General features: G+C 49.2%; 1 protein-coding gene across 2 annotated transcripts; it reads left to right on the plus strand.

Moving 5' to 3' along the window:
• The first annotated feature begins 5,883 nt into the window (after nucleotides 1–5,883).
• col1a2 (collagen, type I, alpha 2) lies at nucleotides 5,884–26,446 on the plus strand. 2 transcript variants are annotated; one of them, XM_084696955.1, is made up of 50 exons: nucleotides 5,884–6,083; nucleotides 8,927–8,940; nucleotides 9,413–9,448; nucleotides 10,132–10,215; nucleotides 10,882–10,938; nucleotides 11,093–11,137; nucleotides 11,327–11,380; nucleotides 11,999–12,052; nucleotides 12,379–12,432; nucleotides 12,578–12,631; nucleotides 13,245–13,298; nucleotides 13,857–13,901; nucleotides 14,296–14,394; nucleotides 14,514–14,567; nucleotides 14,654–14,752; nucleotides 14,872–14,916; nucleotides 15,145–15,243; nucleotides 15,448–15,501; nucleotides 15,686–15,793; nucleotides 15,906–15,959; nucleotides 16,114–16,212; nucleotides 16,324–16,377; nucleotides 17,225–17,323; nucleotides 17,613–17,666; nucleotides 17,889–17,942; nucleotides 18,096–18,149; nucleotides 18,398–18,451; nucleotides 18,582–18,626; nucleotides 18,720–18,818; nucleotides 19,037–19,144; nucleotides 19,381–19,434; nucleotides 19,691–19,744; nucleotides 19,860–19,913; nucleotides 20,102–20,155; nucleotides 20,783–20,890; nucleotides 20,985–21,038; nucleotides 21,129–21,182; nucleotides 21,444–21,605; nucleotides 21,767–21,874; nucleotides 22,248–22,355; nucleotides 22,464–22,517; nucleotides 22,612–22,719; nucleotides 23,028–23,081; nucleotides 23,253–23,360; nucleotides 23,684–23,737; nucleotides 24,020–24,127; nucleotides 24,361–24,607; nucleotides 24,818–25,002; nucleotides 25,389–25,631; nucleotides 26,006–26,433. In XM_084696955.1, the coding sequence occupies exons 1-50, from the start codon at nucleotides 6,014–6,016 to the stop codon at nucleotides 26,150–26,152; spliced, it is 4,071 nt and encodes a 1,356-aa protein (XP_084553081.1). In that variant the 5' UTR covers nucleotides 5,884–6,013; the 3' UTR covers nucleotides 26,153–26,433. The 2 variants fall into 2 exon arrangements, with proteins under 2 accessions (XP_084553081.1, XP_084553080.1); XM_084696954.1 differs by lacking the exons at nucleotides 5,884–6,083; nucleotides 8,927–8,940 and adding an exon at nucleotides 8,843–8,916 and having other exon boundaries at nucleotides 26,006–26,446.
• The last annotated feature ends 161 nt before the right edge of the window (nucleotides 26,447–26,607 follow it).

The following is a 26,607-nucleotide window of genomic DNA, read 5'->3' on the forward strand; positions in this document are numbered from 1 at the left end:
CTCCCTTTCTCTCCCACTCCTCGTGTTCTCGCTCAATGATGAAGGCGGGGCTGGCGTGGAATGCCCCTTCCCATCTGTCATGAGAGACAGCGTTGTTGCCAGGAGACAGCCAATGAACAGCCGGTTCCATGACTCACCCTTTCTCCTGCCGCTCCTCCCACATTGTTTGGTTTATTGGGCGGAGTTGCCCTGAACCTCCCTAACTTTCTCACAAGTTCCTCACAGCTCTCTACTCTCTGTCTCCTCAGTAGAAGACGAGGAAGGACTCTGCCTCTGTCTCTTCCCAGATGTGTTAAACATCCCTGGCCAATCCCTGTCCTCCCCCTCCCCCCTCCTCTTCAACTAGGGAGACACTCTGCAGACAGCTGGACACACTTAAATGTGTTCCTCATGTGTGCTGTAATATGGAAAAGATTTCATGTCTCTCTTCGCAGCCTGCCCGGGCTTGACTTAACCCTGCGATAGCCGACCATGTCTGGAGGCCTGTTCACTAGACCGGATCTCTCTCTCTCCCTTCTTCTCTCTCTCTCTCTCTCTCTCCTACATCCTACAACCTATATCCTTTATTGATGTACTCCACACCACATCCTACATTGATGTATTGCGTTGTACATCCATAATCCCCTCCCTGGTTTCCTGATTAGTGGAGCTGACCACCTCTTCAGACCATCCGTATCCTCTAGTGCTCCAGTATGGACTGCGTCAGCAAACTGGACCAAAGAGGGCCCTCTCAGTCGTCTCCTCATCACACCAAATCTTCAACTCAAACAGCCTCTGAACATTGACTCTGGGCCATCGAAAATAAAGCGTCTCTGGACGTCCTAACCGGCCCTGAGCTGTATTATTGGCTGTGGTCCTGGACTGTGGCAGAGCTATCCAGTAATTAGCATGGCGGTGGTTCGGCAGAGACATTGTACCGGGATATTTCCGTCACATTTATGACCCGTTTGCTGACCAGACTGAGTCATGTGGACCAAGCGCCGGAGCTAAGTGTGAGTTGGGCAGGAGAGAGGGAGGTTCCCTCAATGATCTCCCCTGACATGCACGCTCTTTCTCAGGAGACACCGTTGCAGCCGGGCAGGGCTGGGCCTGTTGTCGTTGGATAACCCCCGGGTAAACCCTCGAGAAAAGGCCACCTTTTATTCTTATTTAGTGGAGATGTTGTGACAGACGCCCAAGCATCTCCTAGAGCAGCAGTCTGGGACACTATAAACAAAGACTGTGAGAGAGGGAGCAGTTGGAGCCGACCACCCCCATGTTCACTGTGTCTCTGTTGACTCATATTTATACTCACGCAGATTCTCCAGCCCCCAGCCCCCCCCCCGCTCCCCCCCCCTCCACCCCACTTCACCCACTCAGCCCCCCACCCCTGAGTTAGAGGAGCCAACTCCAGTCTGAAGCCCTGCCCCTCTTTCTACAGTCGAAACGTTGCAGATGAACGGGGTAATGTAGGGGAAAAGATACAGAGGAAGAGAGAGAGAGGAGAGACAGAGAGAGAGAGAGAGGTAGAGGGGGAGATGGAGAGGGGGAGGGGGAGGGGGAGGGGGAGGGGGAGGGGGAGAGGGAGAGGGAGAGGGAGAGGGAGAGGGAGAGGGAGAGGGAGAGGGAGAGGGAGAGGGAGAGGGAGAGGGAGGAGGGATTGAGAAAAAGCCTTTCCAGACTTGGGCCAGGAGAAGTATAATTTGAGGCACATAAAAGAAATGAGGGCTCCTTAAACTGCACTGCCTTTTTCTTACCCATAATTCCTTCCTTCCTGGGCCCTAGGTGCTGCAGGGTGAGGGGGGTGAGGGGGGTGAGGGGGCCGAGGCGTGCCTATGCTCCCAACATTCTGATATACGCTCAGGCCTGTCGCTCCTCTGAGTACGGCTGCCGCTTCAGCCGCCTGCAGAGAAACCAGGAGGACAGATTATTACTGAAAAATATTTCAAAACGTTACACAAAATGTGTAAATGCTATTGTTTTGGTCTTAATAAGGTCAAACTTTTTTGGGGAAAAGCTAACTCTTTGATTGAATTTGGTAAAACACTTGATATTATTTGTGGATCAGGCAGAAAGGTATTGTTGAGATGTGTATTCTCTCACATTCCTCCTCAAGTTTGATCAAGTGCAGTTAGTGACAGAAGCTACAGCATCCATGCTTCAGTGCAGTGAAGCTCAGTTGGACCACAGATCTGGATTTTTCATCTGGAAATTTCAACCCCGCAACATTCAAGTAGAGCTGCACAGCCTGTTATTTTCAAACCACAGCCGTCCTAGCTGTTGTCTGCTGCTGGTGTGTGTGTGTGTGTGTGTGTGCGTGTGTGTGTGTGCACTATTTAACTCTCTTTTTCTCTCTCCTCACTTCAGTTAGTGAAGTGATTATGGGAGTGTATGCTCCTCCTCTATAATCACCAACTCTCTCTCTCTGCTCCATCTCTCCCTCATCTCCCCTTCCTCGCAGACTGCTTCACGTACCTGTGTGTGTGTTGTCTGTGTGTGTGTGGGCGTCTGGGTGTGTGTGTGGGTTGTCCGTGTGTGTGTGTGTGGGCGTCTGGGTATGTGTGTGGGTTGTCCGTGTGTGTGTGTGTGGGCGTCTGGGTATGTGTGTGGGTTGTCCGTGTGTGTGTGTGTGGGCGTCTGGGTATGTGTGTGGGTTGTCCGTGTGTGTGTGGTCCACCTAGCACCGTCCACGGTCTCGATCGGCAATACAGCATTAACCCCGTAATAACCACATACACCTCCAGGCTTTAAACTGTGAGGTGGTTGTGAGCAGAGGAGGGGTGTGTCAGCCCTGCCTTGCTGGGCTGGGCTGGGGCTGGGAGGGATGCCTCTCTGGGCCTGTCTGGACAGGGAGGTCTGGCTGTTTGTCAGAGGACCAGGGGACCCCTGGTCCTACTGCTCCGTGCGTCAGACTCGAGGGGAAGGATCCATGAACAGCAAGACTGAACTCTCGATACGTGGCCTGGGGGCAGAAGTGTCTCGCTAGTGTGGGACTGAAGGAGCTCTTTGGGATGATTTAGGATCAACGTTAGAAAAGTCTAGAAAAGGAATAATAGAATGAAAAGGAAGACTTGTGGAGCTGGCAGCAGACGTTAGATATCCAGGTCCTGTTGGTGCGTCCTCCAACCAGCTGCCTGGCCGGTGACCAATCGCACAAACATGAAGGAACACACTCCTCCCATCATCCTTAGCGTCTGCCTCTGGAACCACGGAGTGAAATACGAGATGCCACGACGTGGGCCAGCGAGGAGATAGGGGCCAACGCCAGCCAATCAGAGCGCAGCAGATGTGGAAGGCTCTAACCGGAGGTCTGCCATTACAGTTGTAGTCCCATCCACACGCGGCATGAAAGTTGATGGTACAAACTGAAATCCAGAGACGAAACAAGGATCCGTTTCCTGACGTGAAGGATTGTGGGTGTTTGAAGGGGGGATGGGGGAGATGGGTGTGGGTGGGGGGGCGATGGGGGGTGGGGGGTCCTGGCTCAGAGCTCTGAGCTTGACAGAGCCTGATGATAAACACCTTGACCCCCAGGACCTTCTCACATTCCTGGGCTAAGGGCTGGTCCATGCAGCCCTGCTCTGGAGGTTTACCAGGCTGTGCTAGGCCAGTAGGAACAGACTCCTAGCATATCCCTTCCTATCAGTCAGACAGTTGGAATACTTTACGTTACCTTCACATTTTAATTCTTTTAGCAGACGCTTTACTCCAATTCGATTGGCAAACAGTGCACATAGAGGAGAAGATGGAGGATCAGAAGTGGAAAGTTTAGGATTGTTGTTTTTTTTCTTCGTTTTTTTTAAAGAGCTGAAACGTTTGAAGTCACATTCTGCTGCTCTGCTCTCGTCTGGTCCTCATGAACCTCAAGGTCTTCCACCTTTCTCTCTTTCTTTCTCTCTCTCTCTTTCTCTTTCTTTCTCTAACTCTCTTTCTCTCCCTCTTTCTCCTGTATCTCTTTCTTTCTTCCCTCTCGCTCTGCAAACATGACCATGTAACTGTCTGTGTTGTCAGCGGGACCTCTGCCATCTTAAAAACACACCGTGCACGCCCCTCCACACTCTCTCTCTCTCTCTCTCTCTCTCTCTCTCCTCTCTCTCTCTCTCTCTCTCTCTCTCCTCTCTCTCTTTCTCTCTCTCTCTCTCATCCCCCACTCTCCTCCTCTCTCTCTCTCTCTCTCTCTCTCTCTCTCTCTCTCTCTCTCTCTCTCTCTCTCTCTCTCTCTCTCTCTCTCTCTCTCTCTCTCTCTCTCTCTCTCTCTCTCTCTCTCTCATCCCCCCACCCCCCTCCTCTCTCCTTCCCTCCGTGACTTGAAGAGAGAGTTGATCTGGGGTTGTCTGGCTGTTCCAGCGATGACTAACTTCTTTCTGGTGCGGTGCAGAAGAGGGAGGCTGCTCCGTGGAAAAAGAAGAGCTGGTCGGCCATTTTGAGGCAGCCTGTGCAGACGGGCCCTGTCTGCTTTCTGATCGACACTTTCTCTTCTTAGCATCAGTTGGTGTTCCTTCAGAGGAGAGGATTTTATTACTGCAGAGGCATATTTAGATACATGAAAGCACATGTTTTCATATCGCAGTGCTCGGACCATCTTCTTGAGGCTGTCCACATGCAGAACACGAGAGTCTGTCCCAAGACCTGGGACACCCAGACTGACACCAGGCGCAGGCCACTCGTGACAGAACCAGTCCACCTCCTGACCACTGAATCATAGTCTGTTCTCCCTCAGTATCAGTGTCCCTGTTCTCACTCTGCAGAGAGTATTAGAGAGGTAGCAATGCAGCTACTGACATGTCTGGTCATGTGGCCAGGGAAAGGAGAGAGAGAGAGACAGAGAGAGAGAGAGAGAGAGAGAGAGAGAGACAGAGAGAGAGAGAGACAGAGAGAGAGAGAGAGAGAGAGAGAGAGAGAGAGAGAGAGAGAGAGAGAGAGAGAGAGGGGGGGGGGGAGTAGAGAGAGGGAGAGAAATGAGATCTCACTCACACCTGCCTTTTGTGATCCTAGCCCAAAGCACTACCAGCGTGTGTATGTGTACCTTCACCACATTCCGTGGCAAAGCAGGAAGTTTAGCACTCTGTGAAACCTGTGTCCTCTCTTTACTTCTTAACTGTTGTCTTAGCACATCACTGCCCAGGCCTGTGAGATGCTATGGGATTAAAGGGCGCATTTTATTTAGTAGTCTGGGGGGGAGGGGGGGGGGCACGGGGTGGCGTTAAAGCCAGATTAACCATGAAGTAGTCAAAAATAATGATTTTCCAGCCACGAGGCAGAGCAGATCATATCATAAAGAAAGACAATTCGGGATGAAAACTTATTTCACAAAAGAGAAGATGGATATCCTTAAATAACACAACTAGTTGCAAACTGCAATAATAATTATTGAAAAAATATTATTAAAAAAGAAAAAGTGCTGGATTCCGGGTACGTAAAATGCCCTCTTTTAAATCCATAAAGCAGATTAAAATCAAACGCCGTTGCCTACCGACGCTACTGCCCGCACCGGAGTGGGCACTTTATTTTCAGTACCAAGACACAGCACACACGATGAAGCCCTGGTGCCCAACAACCGTACCCGCCCGAACACACCGGACAACCGCTGCCACATCTCCACAGAGACGAGCCGTATAAAAAAAAAGCATGAGAGAAAATGTAGGGCTTTCTTCTTTTTAAACCTCTACGTTGTCCACGTCCTCAAAAAGAATGGATCTAATTAAATCACTGCACTCGTCATCATCGCCACAGTCTGCCAAGGTTTCTGCGAGAAGGCTGGAGATGCTGGACCACATGACCGCGCCAGGCCTTGCTGGGATGGGAGTCGGTATAGGGTTCCTCTGCTCTCATTGGTTAGTGGGCTGACTTTTGACTCGCGGACGATGGAACCTCCTGCCGTATAAATAGGGCGGATTGGGCTTTATTATTCTAGCATCAAGGCAGCAGGTTTCTGCAAAGTTTGGAGTTACTCTTGTCACCATAACTGTATGCCTGCTTGAGGTGGTTGTTACAGGGGCTCAGCAGCACAAGGAGTCTGCATGTCGAGGTAGACATGCTCAGCTTTGTGGATACTCGGATTCTGTTGCTGCTCGCAGTAACTTCATACCTAGCATCATGTCAATGTAAGTTTAATTAACTGATATATTTTTTTTTTGTGATTGACCGAGGATTTTTGGTCCCGTTTTAAAGAGGGAAAGTTCGTGAAGATTTCGATGCAGCGTTTAAGCTTGGCTTGAGATTATTGGGAATTTAATTGGAGAACAAGCAGAGGACAGCTAAAAACGCTTCTAAAAGGCTTTCTTTTGGCTTTGCTGAATAAACCTGAACGGATTTTGTTCACTCGGAGGACTTTTCGTTATTTTCCGCGGATATTATTTGATAAGAAAGGCACCGATAAAAAAAAAAACGTTTCAAGGGCATTGTGAGAAACATTTAGCTTAAAGTAGGATCTCCTTTGCTGTCGATGACTAGTTATTAGCACAATGGAGCTATCAACGTTTAGATAAAAGTTGGAATCCAACTGTTCTGTGATGAAAAGTTTGGGGCGTTGTACAAATTGTTCCAGGCGTCCAGGGAATTAACCTTTATTATAGGGATTTGTTATGGCGCCTCCTGGTGGTTAACGACAGTGCCTGACCTGGCATCAACCTATTTTTATTTATTTGTCTTTAAAGAAGCCCATAGATATGAGACACTGATACAGGTTGCTCTTTTTATACAGTTTTCCAACATTTATAGTGATCAGTATTTTTGCAATATGGTCTATCTCTCATCCTTGGTTAGAGTTGAGGCCTTGGCTAGTGCCATGTCACTAAAAGTAATCATATGCAACGTAGCATTTGCATATCCGATAGTGATACTGTCAGCCAACATTACATTTTAGTGCTTTTGGTCTATCTTTGACCACTTTTTATATAGAATTATATATTTTTAAGCGACTATAATTTTCCGTGTCCAGTGGTGCCACCTTGTGGTCGGATGACGTCATGACACCTTGGTGCCTCATCTGAGGTGCGACCCCACCTCTGTTGGAAGGTCTGTATCCAGACCTCTGTCTGCCCTGCTAGTCTTCCCCCTCAGGACAGACTAGGTACTGGAGCAGACATGCATAATTCGTAGCAGTTCCTAGTGCACTCTAAATTATATTCACTCAGTCTCAATCAGAGTTATTCATGATACCACACCACACAATCAAACCGTCAAACTACGCTAAGATACAAATTACAGCGAGGGAATAATTTATCATTCAGACATCCCCGCTCAACCCCAGCAACACTTTCCCGATTTGTATCTACATACCCATACGTTTCGTATGAGCTGCGTCTGCTGTTGAGTTTAACCCCAGAGGCTGTCCGTGTCCTGGGTGATAACAGGGAGGACTCGCGGCCCTCCGGCCCCGCGCGCAGGGCTGTCAGTACTGCTGACGAACACAGACACGCATCACTGACAGGTTGTCAAGAGGCATAACAGCAAATCATTTATATTTAGTTTATTTATTAATTTTTTTACGATTGTTTGATTTGTGTTCCCCCACTGAGACTGTGTGTAAGTTTCAGCTTGTGTCAGAATGTATGCTCTGACTGCAGATTGTGCCTGGCGGGGTGTTTGAGAGGATTGTTTACATGCTGCGGCTCATACAGCAGTCATGGATGTCTGCTGTGTAAACAGACCTGATGTTCATCTTACTGTGGACACTCATGTAGAGCGTTGTCGAGGATCATACAGTTGCCTGTAATCGTGACTGTTTGCTTGCATTGAAAATACTTTTTCTGTATTTAAAAAATATATAATTTATATATACTTATTAATAACTGTTGCTATAGTATCTGGTAAGGAATACATGGTTGCTTATATTTAAGGGTTAAAAGCTTAATTATTTGCAATTAACTTTTTATGATATTTGCGTTGTAAATTTGTAAAGATTTTTTTTTTAACCAAGTTTTCCCTTTTTCTTCCCTCCCTCCTCCTCCCCTCATCCATCTCTTCACTTCAATTCCACAGACTCGGTCAGTACATCTGCATGGACTTATCCAACAAAATATTAAAACGATCCTTACCTCTTTTTCTTCGGTCAATATATCCTGACAAGATGCAGCCGAAAAGACTGTGACAGTTTGAGCAATCTCATCGCCAAGCAGAGCATTTAATCCCTTAGAACATTTTCTTTTTACCTCAGAATTCTAGTTATTTCTGCTCACTTCCTGTTCATCAATAGACGAGGGTCTCATTGGTGGAGCTAGCGCCCGTGAGAGGTACCCCTCCCTGCCCGCTACAAAGGATCCTTTCACTCCTGTGAAACAGGAGTAGGGAGCAGTGGGCCCCAGCAGCTGCTCTGGACTCAGTTTGGTGCCCTCCTGGTGATGGTGAAGATGTGGACAAGGAGGGCAGCCTGGCAGGTCCTGGATCTGCAGCAGAGGGAACCGTAAACACCTCAGACCTCTCGGAGCGTCGCTAATCTTTGATACAAAATCCTACACGTTTGAATGACGTTTCGTTTATCAATTTGAGACGAAAGTTTTGTTTTTCAAAAAAAAATTTTTTACCATTTGGATATGCTCTGCGGGATTTGAGATTGCTGCAGATTGCTCACCAGTAGATCTCTCTCAATGTAGTCAGTGCTGTAAGACAGGAAGTGACCTGTACCTGTAATGTAGTCAGTGCTGTAAGACAGGAAGTGACCTGTACCTGCCTTCTGAGTGGTTGACAATAGTTTACCCTCAGCTACAGTCCCCCTGATCTCACAAGCCCTGTGCAGTCGGACCTGTCAGTCACTAGTCACATGGTTTGATACGAGCATGAGACTGCTTTGTGTGTCTACTGTATGCTTGTATACAGTAGCATCATAACTGCATGTCCTCTCCTTTCACACTATGAACAACTGAAGTACTAATGGAAAGACTGAATAAATAAATCTTACATTTATTTATCTTCTTTTCTGTTTAGGGGAGCCGCAAGGTGAGCAAAGCAACGTTCTTACGTGTTATTCTGCACTGACAGTGTGAGAGACATATTTGAACTTGAGGACAGGTTAGAAGGGCCAGCCTGGGGATCTGCCTAAAGGCCAAGTTATAACCCTAGTACAAGTTATAACCCTAGTACAGGTTATAACCCTAGTACAGGTTATAACCCTAGTACAGGTAGAGCTCTAGTACATGCTGTAAATCTATATACCTTGCACATGTAGTAAAGGTACATACCAAGTACAGCGGTACAGTTACATCCGTGAAACATGTACTCGACTTGTACTGGGTTTGACTTGTTACATCTGAGGGCCTATCCTGTCTGAGACCAGACTACAACTACCTTTATTGAAGCTTCAGGTTTTAGTCCCAGAGAGAGTGTCACGGGAATCAGGATGAGAAGCTGCTCTGCATGTGAGGAGACTGAGAGCCTGTTTAGCTGAAGCTGTCAGCGTGATGTTGAGGTCTGACTGGTGCTCTCCTCCACACAGGGACCCAGAGGAAACAAGGGACCTCAAGGTGACAGGGTGAGTCAACGCCTTTTTGTCTCACAAACACTACAGTAGGAGAGGGTGTATTTCTCTCTAGTTTCTTACAGTTGGTGGTTTACCTCTTTGTTTGGATGTTTACCTGTGTGTGTATTTTTATTTACCTGTGTGTGGATGTTTACCTGGTTGTTTAGGCATGTTTATTTACCTGTTTGTGTAGATTTTTCCTCCTGTGTGTGTGGATGTTTACCTGTGTGTGTATGGATGTGTCATGGTTTTGCGACCACCTGTGTACAAAGATGTGAACCTGTCGTGTCAACGTGGATAGGCCACACCCCCTTGTGTACATGACACAGTTGCCCACATTCACAGTGTTGATGACATCAGCAACAACGGATATTTTATTAATAACTATTGTTTTAACTATCATGGATGTCTTTACTTTATTTGCATTTGATCAGACCAGTCTTCGGCCAAGGTGCTGTTCCCAAAGTTGCATAGCCTGTCGCTAGCTGTAGCATAGCCTGTCGCTAGCTGTAGCATAGCCTGTTGCTGGCTATAGAATAGCCTGTCGCTAGCTGTAGCATACTGTGCGCTACAGAGCCACACTGATTACAACAGTCCCGACTCTTCCTAGTCTCAGAGGAAGAACACACATCGTGTCTTTCAGAGTAACGAGTATCCCAGCTGGGTTTTCTAACAGCCGCGTGTTCCTCTCCCAGGGTATTCCAGGCCGTGATGGTAAAGATGGCATCCCAGGCCTCCCTGGCCCCCCCGGCCCCCCCGGACCCCCTGGACTTGGAGGAGTAAGTCTGCCTGCCTGGTCAAAATGGCCGACGGCCCCCCTCTTTGTTATTGTGCTCTGCGACAGCACCAGAAACATGTCTGGACTTGGAGTCGAAGCTCTGAGTTTCTTCTCAAAATGACGATCATGTTCATTATTATATGTTTGACACAGTTTGCTCAAGTACTCTCACAGGGGAAGGGTCAGATTGGATTAGCCTTCTGATTTCTCCTCATGACCCTATGACCTCAGCTATGACTTTGTAACCTGATGACCTTTGACCCTTTGTCCTTTTGACCTCTTTGACCCCATGACTCCATCTTGGTTCATTGGTGACCCCATAGGATACAAGCTTAGTCATGTATTTGAAAAATATATATTTTTTATTAAATGATGGAGGTTACAACGATTTAAAAACTGAAATTTGTATTATCTGATTACACAGCTATGAATCTTAACCAATCACAGTTCAAACTGTAAAACTCTAGTCTTAGTTTTTTTAAATGTTTGAATGTTGAATTTCTGAATTTGTTTGGATTTTGAGTTTGACTGTCATGGCCACCTTTTTTACAAGCACTCACCAGATCCAAACCTCTTGGATGTGATTAGTGTTAATCAATAGACAATCAATAAAGTTTTTCCTTACAAACCGACAGGATCTTAACTGGTTCTTCTTCTCTTCTGACAGAACTTTGCTGCTCAGTATGATGGTTCTAAAGCACCTGACCCTGGACCCGGGCCCGCTGTAAGACACACACTCACACACACACTCACACACACACTTACACACATAGACACATAGACACACACATAAATGCACACTTGCGCAGAGAGATCTGATACTGACGTGTTGAATATGATTGTGATTATTTGTAACTTGTTCTGTTTTATCTGTTCAGGGTCTGATGGGAGCTAGAGGTCCTCCTGGACCACCTGGATCCCCTGTAAGTACACACACACACACACACACAGATACTTCTTGTTTGACTACATTTGGAGACCTGCCCCATTTCATTTAGCATCTATACCAATCCACACATCCGTTTGAACTCCAGCTATTAAGGGTTCACGTTATCCAGTGAACATATTTCCCTTGGGACATGTGAAGGCTGATGTGCGGTTCTGACCCACAGGGACCTCAAGGATTCCAAGGACACGCTGGAGAGCCAGGAGAGCCTGGACAGACTGTAAGGACTCACAGGAGGACAATCCTGCTTCTCATTTGTATTTCTCATTTTAGTTTTTCATCACCAGTGTGGAGACTAAGCCACCATCTACCCAATTGACCTTGGAGACCTTGACTTGACCCCTCTCTGTCTCTTTCTCCTTCTCCTCTCTCTCTGTCTGTTTTCTGTCCTCTTTCTCTCCCTTTCGCTCTCTTTCTCTTCTCTCTCATTATCTCTCTCTCTCTTCCTCTCTGATTTTCTCTCTCTCCCTCCTCTCTCTCTCCTTATCTTCTCTCTTTATCTCTCTCTCTCTTCCTCTCTGATTTTCTCTCTCTCCCTCCTCTCTCTCTCCTTATCTTCTCTCTTTATCTCTCTCTCTCTTCTCTTTCTCCTCCTCTCTCTCCCTCTCTTTTCTTTCTCCTCCTCTCTCCTCTCTCCTCTCTCTCCTCCTCTCTCCTCCTCGCCTCTCTCCTCTCTCTCCTCTCGCTCGTCTCTCTCCTTTCTCCTCTCTTTCCTCTATCTCCTCTATCTCCTCCTCTCTCTCTCTCTCTCTCTCTCACTCTCTCTCTCTCTCTCTCTCTCTCTCCTCCTCTCTCTCCTCCTATCTCTCCTCCTCTCTCTATCCTCCTCTCTCCACAGGGTCCAGTTGGTGCTCGTGGCCCCCCAGGCCCCCCAGGCAAGGCTGGTGAGGATGTAAGTATACATTTTGCTCGGAAATCTAAACAGTCTCCTGCAATTTTATCTTGATATTTATCTTGGAAAAGTTAAAAATATCAATGAAAAGTACACCTAGAGAGAGTATACCCTAAACCCTAAATGGTGCTTAGAATAGATTTGTGTATATCTTTATAAATGTGTTGACTTCTTGTCCTAATTGAATTTCTGTCTGGATTGACTTCCTGTTCTGATTGACTTCCTGTCCTGATTGACTTCTTGACCTGATTGACTTCTTGACCTGATTGACTTCCTGTCCTGGTTGACTTTGTGACCTGATTGACTTCCTGTCCTGGTTGATGCAGGGTAACAATGGCAGACCTGGCAAACCTGGAGATAGAGGCGCAGCAGGAGCTCAGGTGAGGACGACCAAACACACACACACCTACATGGATCTCTCTCTCTCTCACACACACACACACACACACACACACACACACACACACTTTCACCACCCCCTCCCCCAAGATGGATGTGTGACCCTCCTGTTCCTCTCCTTCCCAGGGTGCACGTGGATTCCCCGGAACTCCTGGACTTCCTGGAATGAAGGGACACAGAGTGAGTGATCACCTCAGCCGCTGCCACCCGCTCGCTCCCTTTGGAACACTGGGCTGTGGTTTACTTGATATCTGTTTCTCCTGCTGTACTGGATATTTTGGCCTCGTCATACATTTTACATTTACATTTACATTTAGTCATTTAGCAGACGCTCTTATCCAGAGCGACTTACAGTAAGTACAAGGACATTCCCCCGAGGCAAGTAGGGTGAAGTGCCTTGCCCAAGGACACAACGTCATTTGGCTCGACCGGGATTCGAACTGGCGACCTTCAGATTACTAGCCAACTGAACACTCCTTGAAGAGGAGGCGTTGGCCTAGCTATCAACTCCTGTAGGATTCTCTACGTTTGAGTTCCTGCTTCCTTCTTCCTGGGAAATGAATGGTCAATCTGGAAGTGTATGCTGATTCGACAGCCTCTGCCCTGCATCTATAGACCTGGCAGAGTTTGATTGGCCAGAGAACAATCGAGATGCGATTTGATTGGCCAGAGCATTAAGGAAATGGTTCATTTTCCGGCTGCAATTCACATTGGCAGCTAGCTTGTCAGCCATCTTTAACTTCCAAGTCCCGGTTGTCCAGGAGGACTCACTTGTTTCTCATGTGTGTTTCAGGGATACAACGGTCTGGATGGACGCAAAGGAGAGGCTGGTGCGGCTGGCGCTAAGGTAACGCTTCAACCAGGTCACACACATTCTACCTCTCTGTCACAACCAGGTCACACACATTCTACCTCTCTGTCACAACCAGGTCACACACATTCTACCTCTCTGTCACAACCAGGTCACACACATTCTACCTCTCTGTCACAACCAGGTCACACACATTCTACCTCTCTGTCACAACCAGGTCACACACATTCTACCTCTCTGTCACAACCAGGTCACACACATTCTACCTCTCTGTCACAACCAGGTCACACACATTCTACCTCTCTGTCACAACCAGGTCACACACATTCTACCTCTCTGTCACAACCAGGTCACACACATTCTACCTATCTGTCACCACCTTCACAAGCATCTATGAAAACATATCTGGGGGTGATGCTCCAGTCAACACAGGTTCACAAGAAGACAAGCTGTGAAGTTATTGACACACACATGCTCTGTAGCTACCCGTCTACAGTGGTATCAGACATCATCGATCCATATGGGAAGTTGACCTTGGTTGACCTATGACCTTGGAGCCTGATGTGACCTCTCTCTCTCTCCTGCTTCCCCCAGGGTGAGACCGGTGCCCATGGAAACAGTGGAACCCCTGGACAGGCTGTGAGTTTGATTATGAAATGGCTTTATAAATGACTGTACACGCAAATGTGGATACGATGTAAATGTTCACGATATTCACTTTGATTTGTGTGAGCCCTGTGATACATTAATATTTAGCTATGTATCTCCCTCCCTCTCTTCCACCCTCCCTCCTCGTCTCCCCTCCTCTCCTCCTCTCTCCTCCTCTCCCTTCCTTTCCTCTTCTCTCCTCCTCTCTCCTCCTCCCTCCTCTCCTCTCCCCTCCTCTCCTCCTCTTTCCTCCTCTCCTCTCCTCTCCTCCTCTCTCCTCATCTCCTCTCCTCTCCTCTCCTCCTCACTCCTCCTCTCCTCTCCTCCTCACTCCTCCTCTCCCCTCCTCCTCTCTCCTCCTCTCCCCTCCTCTCCCTCCCTGCAGGGATCTCGTGGTATGCCCGGTGAGAGAGGCCGTGCCGGCCCTGCTGGCCCCGCTGGAGCACGTGGTGCCGACGGCAACACCGGACCCTCCGGACCTGCTGTGAGTTCTGACCTCCCCCAGACCCGCCCATCACCACCTAGCTGGTGACCCCACCCTGCGACCTGTGTTGACTTTGCCCTTTGACCCCCATGTTGACCTGGTGTGTTTCCTGTTCCCAGGGTCCTCTTGGAGCTGCAGGACCCCCTGGCTTCCCTGGCGCCCCAGGTCCTAAGGTCAGTAGGGTTCACAACCTTAAAGTATATTCTTTAACACTTTTATTTATTCATTTTTTAAATATATATTCTGTGTTGTCTGACAGGGAGAAGTCGGCCCTGCTGGTTCTTCGGGTCCATCTGGGCCCCAGGGAGGAAGAGGAGAGCCTGGTGTCAACGGAGCCGCTGGCCCAGTTGGACCCCCTGTGAGTTGTTCTGTCATCCTGACTTCACAACTCCTTCTCCCATCACCCGACTCCAGAACCCTAACTCCCTCTCTCTGCTGCTCACCTCAGCCTGACCAGTCTCTTCTCCTCCTCTCTAGGGTAACCCTGGCAACAACGGTTTGAATGGAGCCAAGGGAGCTGCTGTAAGTACACCTGCCACAGGAAGTGGTCATTGACAGGTCACAAGTCACTTGTGGTTCTAGAGTGACAACTTAGCATGTTTGTTGGAATAACTGATGCACTGAGCACAGCGTCAACACAAATAACTGCAGTCTATTTGACTCTGGATTCTATCATCTTCAATAAGGAATGTAGGATTGTATCTGCTTGAACGTCCAGTTGACCTGTGTGTGTGTGTGTGTGTGTTCCAGGGTCTCCCCGGTGTTGGTGGAGTTCCTGGTTTCCCAGGACCAAGAGGAGGACCTGGACCCCAGGGGCCCCAAGGCCCCTCAGGGGCCAGAGGACTGGGAGTGAGTACACACACACAACACACTCTGACTTTACATACACACATACTTACATTACACACACTTACCTCACATGCAACACACACCGACCACACAGACAGTACTGTGACTGCACATGTTCCTCACCCGCTCCAGCTCCACACAGTGTCTCCTAACAGCTGGAGGCCGCTCAGAAGTGCTGATGTGTGTGTGTGTGTGACCTTGCAGGGTGATCCTGGACCTGCTGGAGTGAAGGGAGATGGCGGTGTCAAGGGAGAGCCAGTGAGTATCCTCTCTGTTGGGTGTAGCTTAGTGGTCAGAGAATTTCACTGCAGTGTAAGAGGTTGTGGGGGTTCAAATCCCCTCCTGCATTTTGCTTTTGATAAATGTTTTTATATGTTAGTGTCATCGTTATTATTGTTATTGCAGTATTCCTGTGGTTGTTAACCTCTCTGTTGTCCTCCAGGGTCATGCTGGACCCCAGGGGGCCCCTGGACCTGCAGGGGAGGAGGGGAAGAGAGGACCCACAGGAGAGCTGGGAGCCACTGGCCCCGCCGGCCTCCGTGGAGCCAGGGTGAGTTCCTCTGTGGTCCCTGCTGGTTACTGGGAGCTACCTGGAGGGGTAAGGCCTGTGCCAGTGTGCCGAGCAGCAGCATGACTCCTGTGTGTGTGTCCCTGTCCAACAGGGTGCCGCTGGAACCAGAGGTCTGCCTGGACTCGAGGGAAGAACCGGCCCCATCGTAAGTTTGTTTAACTGTGAATTTGTTATTTTATGGTACATGTCATCCCTCCATACTCAAAGATAAAAGGGATGTCCCTCTGTAGATAGGGAGCAAATAATAATGAATCTTACTACCCCTCCTCCTCCTCCTCCTCCTTCCTCCTCCTCCTCAGGGCATGCCTGGTAACCGTGGTGCCACAGGTCCATCTGGAGCCCGCGGTCCCCCTGGTGATGCTGGACGTGCTGGCGAGCCTGGTCTTACTGGAGCCAGAGTGAGTCTCTCACACACACACACACACACACACACACCCACACGTACAGCCCCCCCCCACACACACACACATGTTGAGAGAGCTTGAGTGACCTGTGTTCTGCATCTCCAGGGTCTCCCAGGAAGTTCTGGAAGCTCTGGTCCCCCTGGAAAGGAAGGCCCCTCTGTGAGTATACTGTACTGTACTCTACTGCCCTGTACTGTACTGCTCTGTACTCTACTGCCCTCTACTGTACTCTACTGTACTCTACTGTACTCTACTGCCCTGTACTCTACTGCCCTCTAGTGTACTCTAATGCCCTCTACTGTACTCTACTGCCCTGTACTCTACTGCCCTCTACTCTACTGTACTCTACTGCCCTGTACTGTACTGCTCTGTACTCTACTGCCCTCTACTGTACTCTACTGCCCTCTACTGTACTCTACTGTACTCTACTGCCCTCTACTCTACTGTACTCTACTGCCCTCTACTGTACTCTACTGTACTCTACTGCCCTCTACTCTACTGTACTCTAGTGCCCTCTACTGTACTCTACTGCACTCTGCTGTATTCTACTGCCCTCTACTCTACTGCCCTCTACTCTACTAAACTGCCCTCCTCTGTATTCTACTGCCCTCTACTCTACTAAACTGCCCTCCTCTGTATTCTACTGCCCTCTACTCTACTAAACTGCCATCCTCTGTACTCCACTATATTCTACTGCCCTCTACTGTACTGCCCTCTACTCTACAAAATTGCCCTCCTCTGTATTCTACTGCCCCCTCTACTCTACTGCCCTCTACTCTACTAAATTGCCCTCCTCTGGATTCTACTGGCCTCTACTCTACTGCCCTCTACTCTACTAAATTGCCCTCCTCTGTATTCTACTGCCCCCTCTACTCTACTGCCCTCTACTCTACTAAACTGCCATCCTCTGTACTCTACTGTATTCTACTGCCCTCTACTCTACTGCCTTCTACTCTACTGCCCTCTACTCTCTTGCGTGACCTCCTGTGGTGTTGTCCTGTCCCAGGGTGCTGCTGGTCAGGATGGTCGTACCGGCCCCCCTGGTCCCACCGGCCCCCGAGGCCAGCCTGGCAACATCGGCTTCCCCGGCCCCAAAGGACCCGCTGTGAGTCGAACGATCAGTCTGGATCAGACGTCATCCCTCTGGGGAAACCCAGCTGGGTCGTCCATAATCTGAGAGGCTGTCTGTCGTTTGTTAGAATGGATGTTGTTAATCTAACCATCATCTTAATTCTAGTGTCACACACTGCTATCAGTGTAGGTCAGAAAAAGAAACACTTGCTGATCTGACAAATCTTTCTCTCATGCTCTCTCTCTCTCTTCCTCTCTCTTTGTCTCACTCTCTCCCTCTGTCTCTTTCTCTCTCCCTCTCTCTCTCTCGCTACCTTTCTCAGGGTGAGAACGGTAAAGGAGGAGAGAAGGGACCAGGAGGTCCCACCGGTCTCAGAGTAAGTTTCACCTTTACAGACATAGAATAATCCTAATCCCTCACCCCAAAACTCTACAGATGTAGAATAATCATAACATTTGACCCCAGAACTCTACAGACGTAGAATAATCCCAATCCCTCACAGTAGAACTACAGAGACGTAGAATAATCCTAATCCCTCACCCCAGAACTCCCTAGGGATGAAAATCTCTCACCATCCATCCCTGTTCTCTTTGTTCAGGGTGCTCCCGGTCCCGATGGCAACAACGGCCCCAGCGGCCCAGTCGGACAAGTCGTAAGTACCCCAAGAACCAGCCCACACAAGGCTCCCGGTGCAATGGCTTGCGTTAGCGAACGGCTACAACCACAGCAGTAGCCTACTTCTCCAAGGACTTCCTGGTTGTGATGGAACGTATGTGTTGACTCCTGACCTTTTCTCTGTCACCAGGGTAACGCAGGAGAGAAGGGAGAGCAAGGACCTGCAGGAGCTCCTGGTTTCCAGGTTGGTCTCGTTTCCGTTACACGACGTCACACTTCTCCCTCCTGTGGAAAGTCTGTTCACGAGTTGCCAGTGTTGTAGTGTGGTACCTGGTCAGGTGCAGTAGTAGCAGTATGTGATGACAGTGAAAGGTACCCTGTCAAGTGGGACTGGGATTAACTATGTTCAGGATAAATGGGATTAACCATGTTCAGGGTTAGTGGGATTAGCCATGTTCTGGGTCTCTTGGATTAACCATGTTCTGTGCTCAGGGTCTGCCTGGCCCCGCTGGTGCTGTTGGAGAGGCAGGCAAGCCAGGAGACAGAGTAAGTCACACACACACAAACACACTCACACACACTCACACAAACACACACTCACACTCTGACTCACACACTTAGGAGAGACACATTTTTTTATTTGGTCAACCATAAACAAATTTTGTTTTGTTTGTAGGGTATCCCCGGAGACCAGGGACTCCCAGGGCCTGCTGGTGGCAAGGTGAGTCCACCTGTCTTCTCTCACACCTGTCCAACTCTACACCGCACACACACACACACTCACGGGTGGTGACTGACTGTGTGTGTGTTTCAGGGAGAGCGTGGTAACCCAGGACCTGCAGGCTCTGCTGGACCCCAGGGAGCCATCGGTGCTCGTGGACCTGCTGGAACCCCAGGGCCTGATGGTGGCAAGGTAGCTCACCAGCACTCACCTGTCGAAGATAAACACCCTAAAGCTGACCGGTGTACCACTGGAGCATACAATAACACTGTACTACAGATACAGTAGGAACTAAATCACATCCTGCTTGTCTCTAAAAAGGAGTTTAGAATAGAACGTTCATCTTAAAGATGTTTGTGGCTCAGTAGGAACCTTTGTGGTCGAAACCATTCTTGTGGTCTTTGTTTTAGGGAGAGCCTGGTTCCGTTGGACCGGCCGGTGCCCAGGGTCACCAGGGGGCTGGTGGGATGCCTGGAGAGCGTGGTGCTGGTGGCACTGCTGGACCCAAGGGAGAGAAGGTAGATGCCCCAAAATGTGCCATCTGTTTCCTCCTTTCTCCCTCTCATCCCTCCCTCCCTCCCTTCCCCCTCTCCCTCTCCCTCTCTCAATCCCCCCCCCCCCCGTCTCCCCATTCGCCATCCTCCCCGCTTCCCTTGTTTGTTAATGATTTATTTAAAAATACACATTTGGCTGACACATTTAACAGCAGCTCGAATTATTCTCAGTTTGACCGTTTCCTGTCTCCCTAACACAGGGAGAAGGAGGACACCGTGGACTGGAAGGAAACTTGGGAAGAGATGGCGCCCGTGTAAGTCCCTCTGCTCAAGTTGTTTACCAGTAAACATCAACAAGTTACTAGTAAATAAGTTACTAGTAAATATGATCACGCAACTAGTCAACAAGTTACTAGTAAACATCAGTAAACATGTAACTAGTAAACAAGTAACTCCTGAATATCAGTAAACATGTAACTAGTATACAAGTAACTCATAAACATCAGTAAACATCCTGTAGTTTTCCTGTCGGCACCAAAGTGTGAGCATGTCACTTCCTGTCTCGTTCAGGGTGCCCCCGGACCCAGTGGCCCCCCAGGACCTGCCGGAGCTAACGGCGACAAGGTGAACACGCCCCCCCACATCACTACAGCCACCCAAGAAAAAGAGTATATTATCCTCAAAGCAGACTTCAGTATTCCACTCTTCTGACACGTGTGCTTGTGTTGTTGTGGTTCAGGGTGAGACCGGCTCCTTCGGCCCAGCTGGTCCTGCTGGACTCCGTGGTCCACCCGTAAGTCTGCACACCTGTCTCTTTTATTTACTGTTTTTTAAATACACCAACCTTATCACAGCCTTGTCACGCTGACATCTGAACCATGTTCTGCTCTGAGAGCTGCCTGTTCTCTGGTAGAGGAACACAGCAGAGATGGTCCAGGAGATGTTGTGTTTGAGGGCTGACCCGTGTGTTTGACCTCACAGGGAGAGAGAGGAGAGGGCGGCCCTGCTGGCCCTCCAGGATTCGCCGGACCCCCTGTAAGAGCTTCGTGACACACACCTTCTCACAGAGTTACACACGCTGAAACACACACCTTCTCACAGAGTTACACACGCTGAAACACACACCTTCTCACAGAGTTACACACTCTGAAACACACACCTTCTCACAGAGTTACACACGCTGAAACACACCTTCTCACAGAGTTACACACGCTGAAACACACACCTTCTCACAGAGTTACACACGCTGAAACAAACATCTTCTCACAGTTACACACTCTGAAACACACACCTTCTCACAGAGTTACACACTCTGAAACACACACCTTCTCACAGAGTTACACACACTGAAACACACCTTCTCACAGAGTTACACACACTGAAACACACCTTCTCACAGAGTTACACACACTGAAACACACACCTTCTCACAGAGTTACACACACTGAAACACACACATCTCATCTGCCACTCATTTATTTATTTGCGGTCGCAGAACCACACACATGTTCATGTTATCAAACATTTGAAACACAAACACACACACTTATGTCAGCCACCATTTACACACACACTTGTCAACCACTATTTCATACACAAACATACAGTCACCATAGTGACATGTGACTGACAGTCACCACTGACATGTGACTCTCTCTCCAGGGTGCTGGAGGTCAAGCTGGACCCAAGGGAGAGCGAGGCCCTGCTGGAGGAAAGGGAGACGTTGGCCTGGCAGGACCTTCAGGGCCCGCTGGACAGTCTGGACCCCCTGTACGACCCCCACACACCCTCTGCACACACACACACACACCCTCTGCACACACACACATCCTCTAACTGCTGTTTCCTGACTGTGTGTGTGTAGGGTGCTGCAGGTCCTGCTGGACCCCCTGGTGCTCGTGGTGACAGTGGGCCTAATGTAAGTACACACACAAACACACAGACACACACACACCGTCGTGGTTGTGGGCTTGTGTCTCCGGGGTAACCTGTGTGTGTTCCCTCTCAGGGTCTGACTGGTTTCCCTGGTGCTGCTGGCAGAGTTGGAACTCCTGGCCCTGCAGTGAGTACACACACACACACACACACACACACACACACACACACCAACACCCTCACACACACATTTAAACACACTCTCCACACACACACACATTACATTTACATTTACACACACACACACACAACGTCATTTAGCACGGCCGGGAATCAAACCAGCGACCTTCTGATTACTAGCCCGATTCCCTAACCGCTCAGCCACCTGACTCCCACCCTACACACCCTTTCTCTTTCCACAATAACGACGAGCCCCTCTCTCCTGCAGGGTATTGTGGGACCCCCAGGCCCTCTGGGCCCCAGTGGAAAGGACGGCCCTCGCGGCCCCCGTGGTGACACCGGCCCAGGAGGAGCCCAGGGAGAACAGGGCATGGTTGGGCCCGCCGGCCTGGCTGGAGACAAGGGACCTTCTGGAGAGAGTGGGCCCCCTGTAAGTGGCCCCTCGCCCGCACCCTCGTCCAGCCTCACTCTGGAGTCTGAGAGTCGCTAACGACGTTGTTTCAATCGCAGCTAATTCGCCAAGAAGTTGATGGTTGAATTGGAGTTACACGTGACACGTGTGTGTGTGTGTGTGTGTGTGTGTGTGTTTAGGGTCCTCCAGGTTCCCCAGGACCCTCTGGTCAGCTTGGTTCTCAGGGATTCAGCGGGCTTCCAGGTTCCAGAGGAGACCGTGGTCTTCCAGGCGGAGCTGGTGTTGTCGTGAGTAAACCTGTTCCATCTTCACAAACACGCTCGTCGTGTTCCTACTTCACAGCTGAAATAACAGCGAGTGACAAAAGCATTTTCTTCAGCTAGTTGCTAAATCGCATCGGAGATCACTGTGCAGTCGTACAACTTAACAGCATAAGGCATATCCTTACGCCAGGCCATCAGTAGAATCTAAAACAAAACAGTTCCCACAGTGAATGTGTAATATCACATCTCCTCACACACATCCAGGACTCTGTTCAAATCGAACGCAAAAAAATCTAAACTAGATTCAAAATGGCCGCCCTGGCAGGTACAGGGTGTAAAGACGTGTGTTTGACTGAGTGTGTGTTTCCCTGCCCCTGTGGTGCTCCGTGTCTCTTAGGGTGAGCCTGGTAGAGTTGGACCAGCCGGAGCCCCTGGCCCTCGCGGCCCCGCTGGCAACATCGGTATGCCCGGCATGACCGGAGGACAGGGCGAGGCTGGCCGTGAGGTAAGGAGCCACGCCCAAACTTTCAACCCTACACACCTCAGCTTTGCGACGCCGTGACAACTTACACGGTCGCCATAACAACTGACGTGGTCGTGTGACTCTCCACAGGGTAGCCCTGGCAACGATGGTCCTCCTGGACGACCTGGTGCAGCTGGATTCAAGGTGACACGACACACACACACACACCCACACCACACACAAACACTGGATCTGAAGTCCTCTGAACCTGAGCTGTAACCTTTGACCTGTGTGTTAGGGTGACCGTGGTGAGCCTGGATCTCCAGGAGCGATGGGATTGGCTGGAGCCCCAGGACCCGCAGGGCCCTCCGGAGCTGTCGGCCGCCCTGGGAGCCGAGGAGAGTCTGTACGTCTGTTTACTCACTCATCTGCCATTCTCTCTCTCTGTCTCTCTCTCTCTCTCTCTCTCTCTCTCTCTCTTCTCTCTCTCTCTCTCTCTCTCTTTCTCTCTCTCTCTTTCTCTCTCTCTCTTTCTCTCACTCATTGATTCATGAAAATATATTTGTTTACTTTTTAGTACAATGTAACATATGCTTCACACAGGGCTTCATTCATTCACTCCATCCTCCACTCACTCACTCACTCACTCACTCACTCACCAGTCACGCATTGATTCATTCAGTGATTCATTCATCCATTCTGCTCCCTGTCCAGGGTCCCGTTGGTGCTTCTGGTGCTGTTGGACCTGCCGGAGCTAGGGGTGTCCCTGTACGTAAACCACTAGACACACTAGTCAACTTATCTGATAGCATGCTACATTTATCTCATAGCGTACTACATTCTAGGGAACTGTTCATCTGTTAGTGCACAACATGTACCGTGTTTATGAATGTCAGTGCTATTTCAGTTCACCAACATTGTTTGTGTGTGTGTGTGCAGGGCCCCGCTGGGCCTCGAGGTGAGAAGGGCGTCGCCGGAGAGAAGGGAGACCGTGGCATGAAGGGCCTGAGAGGACATGGAGGTCTGCAGGGCATGCCTGGACCCAACGTACGTGATAGAACACACCCAGTGTACACACATACACACACACACTCCTCAAACCCTGTCTACACACACACACACTCCTCAAACCCTGTCTACACACACACACACTCCTCAAACCCTGTCTACACACACACACACTCCTCAAACCCTGTCTACACACACACACACACTCCTAGATCCCACCTGGTCCTGGTGTGTGTGCAGCTTCAGTAATCATGTGTCTCTCTCTCTCTCTCTCTCTGTCTGTCTGTCTGTCTGTCTCTCTCTCTCTCTCTCTCTCTCTCTCTCTCTCTCTCTCTCTCTCTCTCTCTCTCTCTCTCTCTCAGGGTCCTTCTGGTGATTCTGGTTCTGCTGGTCCCGCCGGACCTGCTGGACCTAGAGTAAGTAAACTACATTTCCCACAATGCACCACTAATCTTGTTGCACCTCTTCTCACATATATGGGCATATGGAAATAGGCCCACAAGTCTTTTACATGCCGTAGTTTTATCAACAGTTGCCGTTATCACTCTCAATTTACTCCATTGCAAGCCTTGTGTTTAACAGTGTTTTCTTGGCCTCTCCTCTCTTCTCGCCTTCCCTTTTCTCTCATCTCCCTTTCTCCCCTCCCCTCTCTTCCTCCCATCCACCCCCCACTTCCTGCCCTCCCCTCCCACGTGCAGGGCCCTGCTGGACCCCACGGCCCAGCTGGTAAGGATGGCAGAGCTGGATCCCATGGTGCTATCGGACCCGCCGGTAACCGTGGACCCCCTGGACACCTCGGACCTGCTGTGAGTGCTCCTCTCCTCCCCTCACACACCTGCTGACTCTCAGGCAGTCAGCAAGGCTGTCAGGAATACAACAAAATAAAGTACCCAAAGTAAACCCATGATAGCATATTTCCTCATTCACAACAGCACAAAATCAAATGTAGTCAGGAAGGCAGTCAGTAAGGCAAGCGCCAGACTGGTTAAAGATACCCTTGTAGCTAGCTGTTGTTCGCTAACACCTCCCCTCCCTCCAGGGTCCTCCTGGCTCCCCTGGTCTCCCCGGGCCCCCCGGCCCCGCCGGCGGTGGATACGATGTGTCCGGAGGCTACGATGAGTACAGGGCCGACCAGCCCGCCCTCAGAGCCAAGGACTACGAGGTGGACGCCACCATCAAGTCCCTGAACTCCCAGATCGAGAACCTGCTCTCCCCCGACGGCTCCAGGAAGAACCCAGCCCGCACCTGCAGAGACATCCGCCTCGGTCACCCCGAATGGACCAGCGGTGAGTGGGCCACCGGACACCCAGATAGCTTAGCTATCTTTTCAGTGTGTGAGAGGGAATAGGAAAGGTCGATTGTTTCTCGATTTGCTGATGAAGAACTCTCTTCCTGATGCACGCGAACTTCTCTCTCTCTGACCTGTCTCTCTCTCTGACCTGTCTCTCTCTCTGACCTGTCTCTCTCTCTGATTCTCTGTTTCTCCCTCGCTTCAGGCTACTACTGGATCGACCCCAACCAGGGCTGCACCACAGATGCCATCAAGGTCTTCTGTGACTTCTCCTCTGGCCAGACCTGCATCTACGCCCACCCCGAGAGCATCGCCCGCAAGAACTGGTACAGGAGCGCCCAGGACAAGAAGCACGTCTGGTTCGGAGAGACCATCAATGGCGGTACTGAGGTGAGTGGACACGAGAGACCTCTCGCCATTGGCTAATTGACAGACTGGGTTGACTAGCTTGTTAGACATCATAGGCTTTTTCTATGTCTGGGAGGTTCTTGTTTAGAGAACAAGAACAAGGTTAATATATTTCAGTGTGTAGGACTAGATATTATCTCACTTGTTAGGTTGCTTGACCCAAGTCTTTATGATGACTGTAAGGTTTAAGGTAGACCCATTCAAATAGATTTCAATGTTTTACTGTTACTTTAATTCCAAAAGGGGACATAATGACAAAAGCCTTACCTAGTATCTTCACAGTACCATAGTATCGTAGTACACATCCTCTGTCACAGTACACAATCACAGTTTGAACTCTAAAACAAACTGTCTGGTCTGTCTTCCAGTTCGCGTACAACGACGAGACCCTGAGCCCTCAGAGCATGGCCACCCAGCTGGCTTTCATGCGCCTGCTGGCTAACCAGGCTAGCCAGAACGTCACCTACCACTGCAAGAACAGCGTGGCCTACATGGACGCAGAGAGCGGTAACCTGAAGAAGGCCGTGCTGCTGCAAGGATCCAACGACGTGGAGCTGAGAGCCGAGGGAAACAGCCGCTTCACCTTCAACGTGCTGGAGGATGGCTGCACTGTAAGTATTAAGCTACGACATGGCTAAAGTAAACTAGCCTAGTTTAACGGATCCCAAAGTGTTCCGATATCAAATTAGGTAGCATAGCTAATGTGTCTTTGTTCTTTTCATTTCTGCCTCTCGTTGCTGTCTCTTAGAATTTGACGTTATTTACAATCATTGTCATCACAGACATCATCCATGTGTATTATACACATGGATGACATCCTTATGGAGCATAGAGCAGGATAACATGGGATTTAGGGGAGGGCTTTAAAACATTTTGCTCAAGATACAAATAGCTGGTTAGGTTTGTTATCTGGGAGCTGCCAAACCTTAGTGATCTGCATTTTCTGAAACTGTGCTTTTTCCTTCTGTGTCGATCACCTCCGCAGCAACACACTGGCCTGTGGAGCAAGACAGTCATCGAATACAGAACAAATAAACCATCTCGTCTGCCCATCCTCGACATTGCTCCTTTGGACATTGGTGGAGCTGAACAGGAGTTTGGTTTGGACATTGGCCCAGTCTGTTTCAAATGAATAGACTCATGATAAATTAAAAAAAAAAGAGAGAAAGAAAGAAAAAGCGACAAAAATCTCTGCCCTTCTTTCTGTGTTTGTTTTTTTTTTTTTTTTGATACCAATTGCCGATTTCTCTCTGCGCATCCACTTGCTTAAACTGGCCCCCCTATTGGAGTGGACTAAAGGACTGGATGGAGCGTTGTGCAATGCAAATTAATACAGCAGCCCAACAGACGCGGGAAAACACCTTGTGGGACATGTCATCATTTTGTAAAAAATAAAAAGAAGTGTAATAAAAACGCTGAAAGTATGCATCATTTTGTGGTCTTTGTATATCTTCCAAAGAGGAGGTTTAAAACCACAACTTTCCAAAATCAAATGGTTTAAACTACCTCATGCCTGTACTTAAGGAAATAATATTGAAAAACCAGATCCACAACCTAGATGTTATGAGTTGTAAGGCTTCAAGCTTT

The sequence above is a fragment of the Hypomesus nipponensis genome, chromosome 4 (genome assembly GCF_054491055.1).
Source record: "Hypomesus nipponensis isolate SF chromosome 4, ASM5449105v1, whole genome shotgun sequence".
NCBI classification, from domain to species: domain Eukaryota; kingdom Metazoa; phylum Chordata; class Actinopteri; order Osmeriformes; family Osmeridae; genus Hypomesus; species Hypomesus nipponensis.

Coding starts and splice junctions, on each gene's coding strand:
- col1a2 (XM_084696955.1), top strand. CDS start 6,014: ATGCTCAGCTTTGTGGATACTCGGATTCTGTTGCTGCTCGCAGTAACT. Junction 18,627..18,719: donor CAGGGCCTGCTGGTGGCAAG/GTGAGTCCACCT, acceptor TGTGTGTTTCAG/GGAGAGCGTGGTAACCCAGG. Junction 19,745..19,859: donor CCGGAGCTAACGGCGACAAG/GTGAACACGCCC, acceptor GTTGTGGTTCAG/GGTGAGACCGGCTCCTTCGG.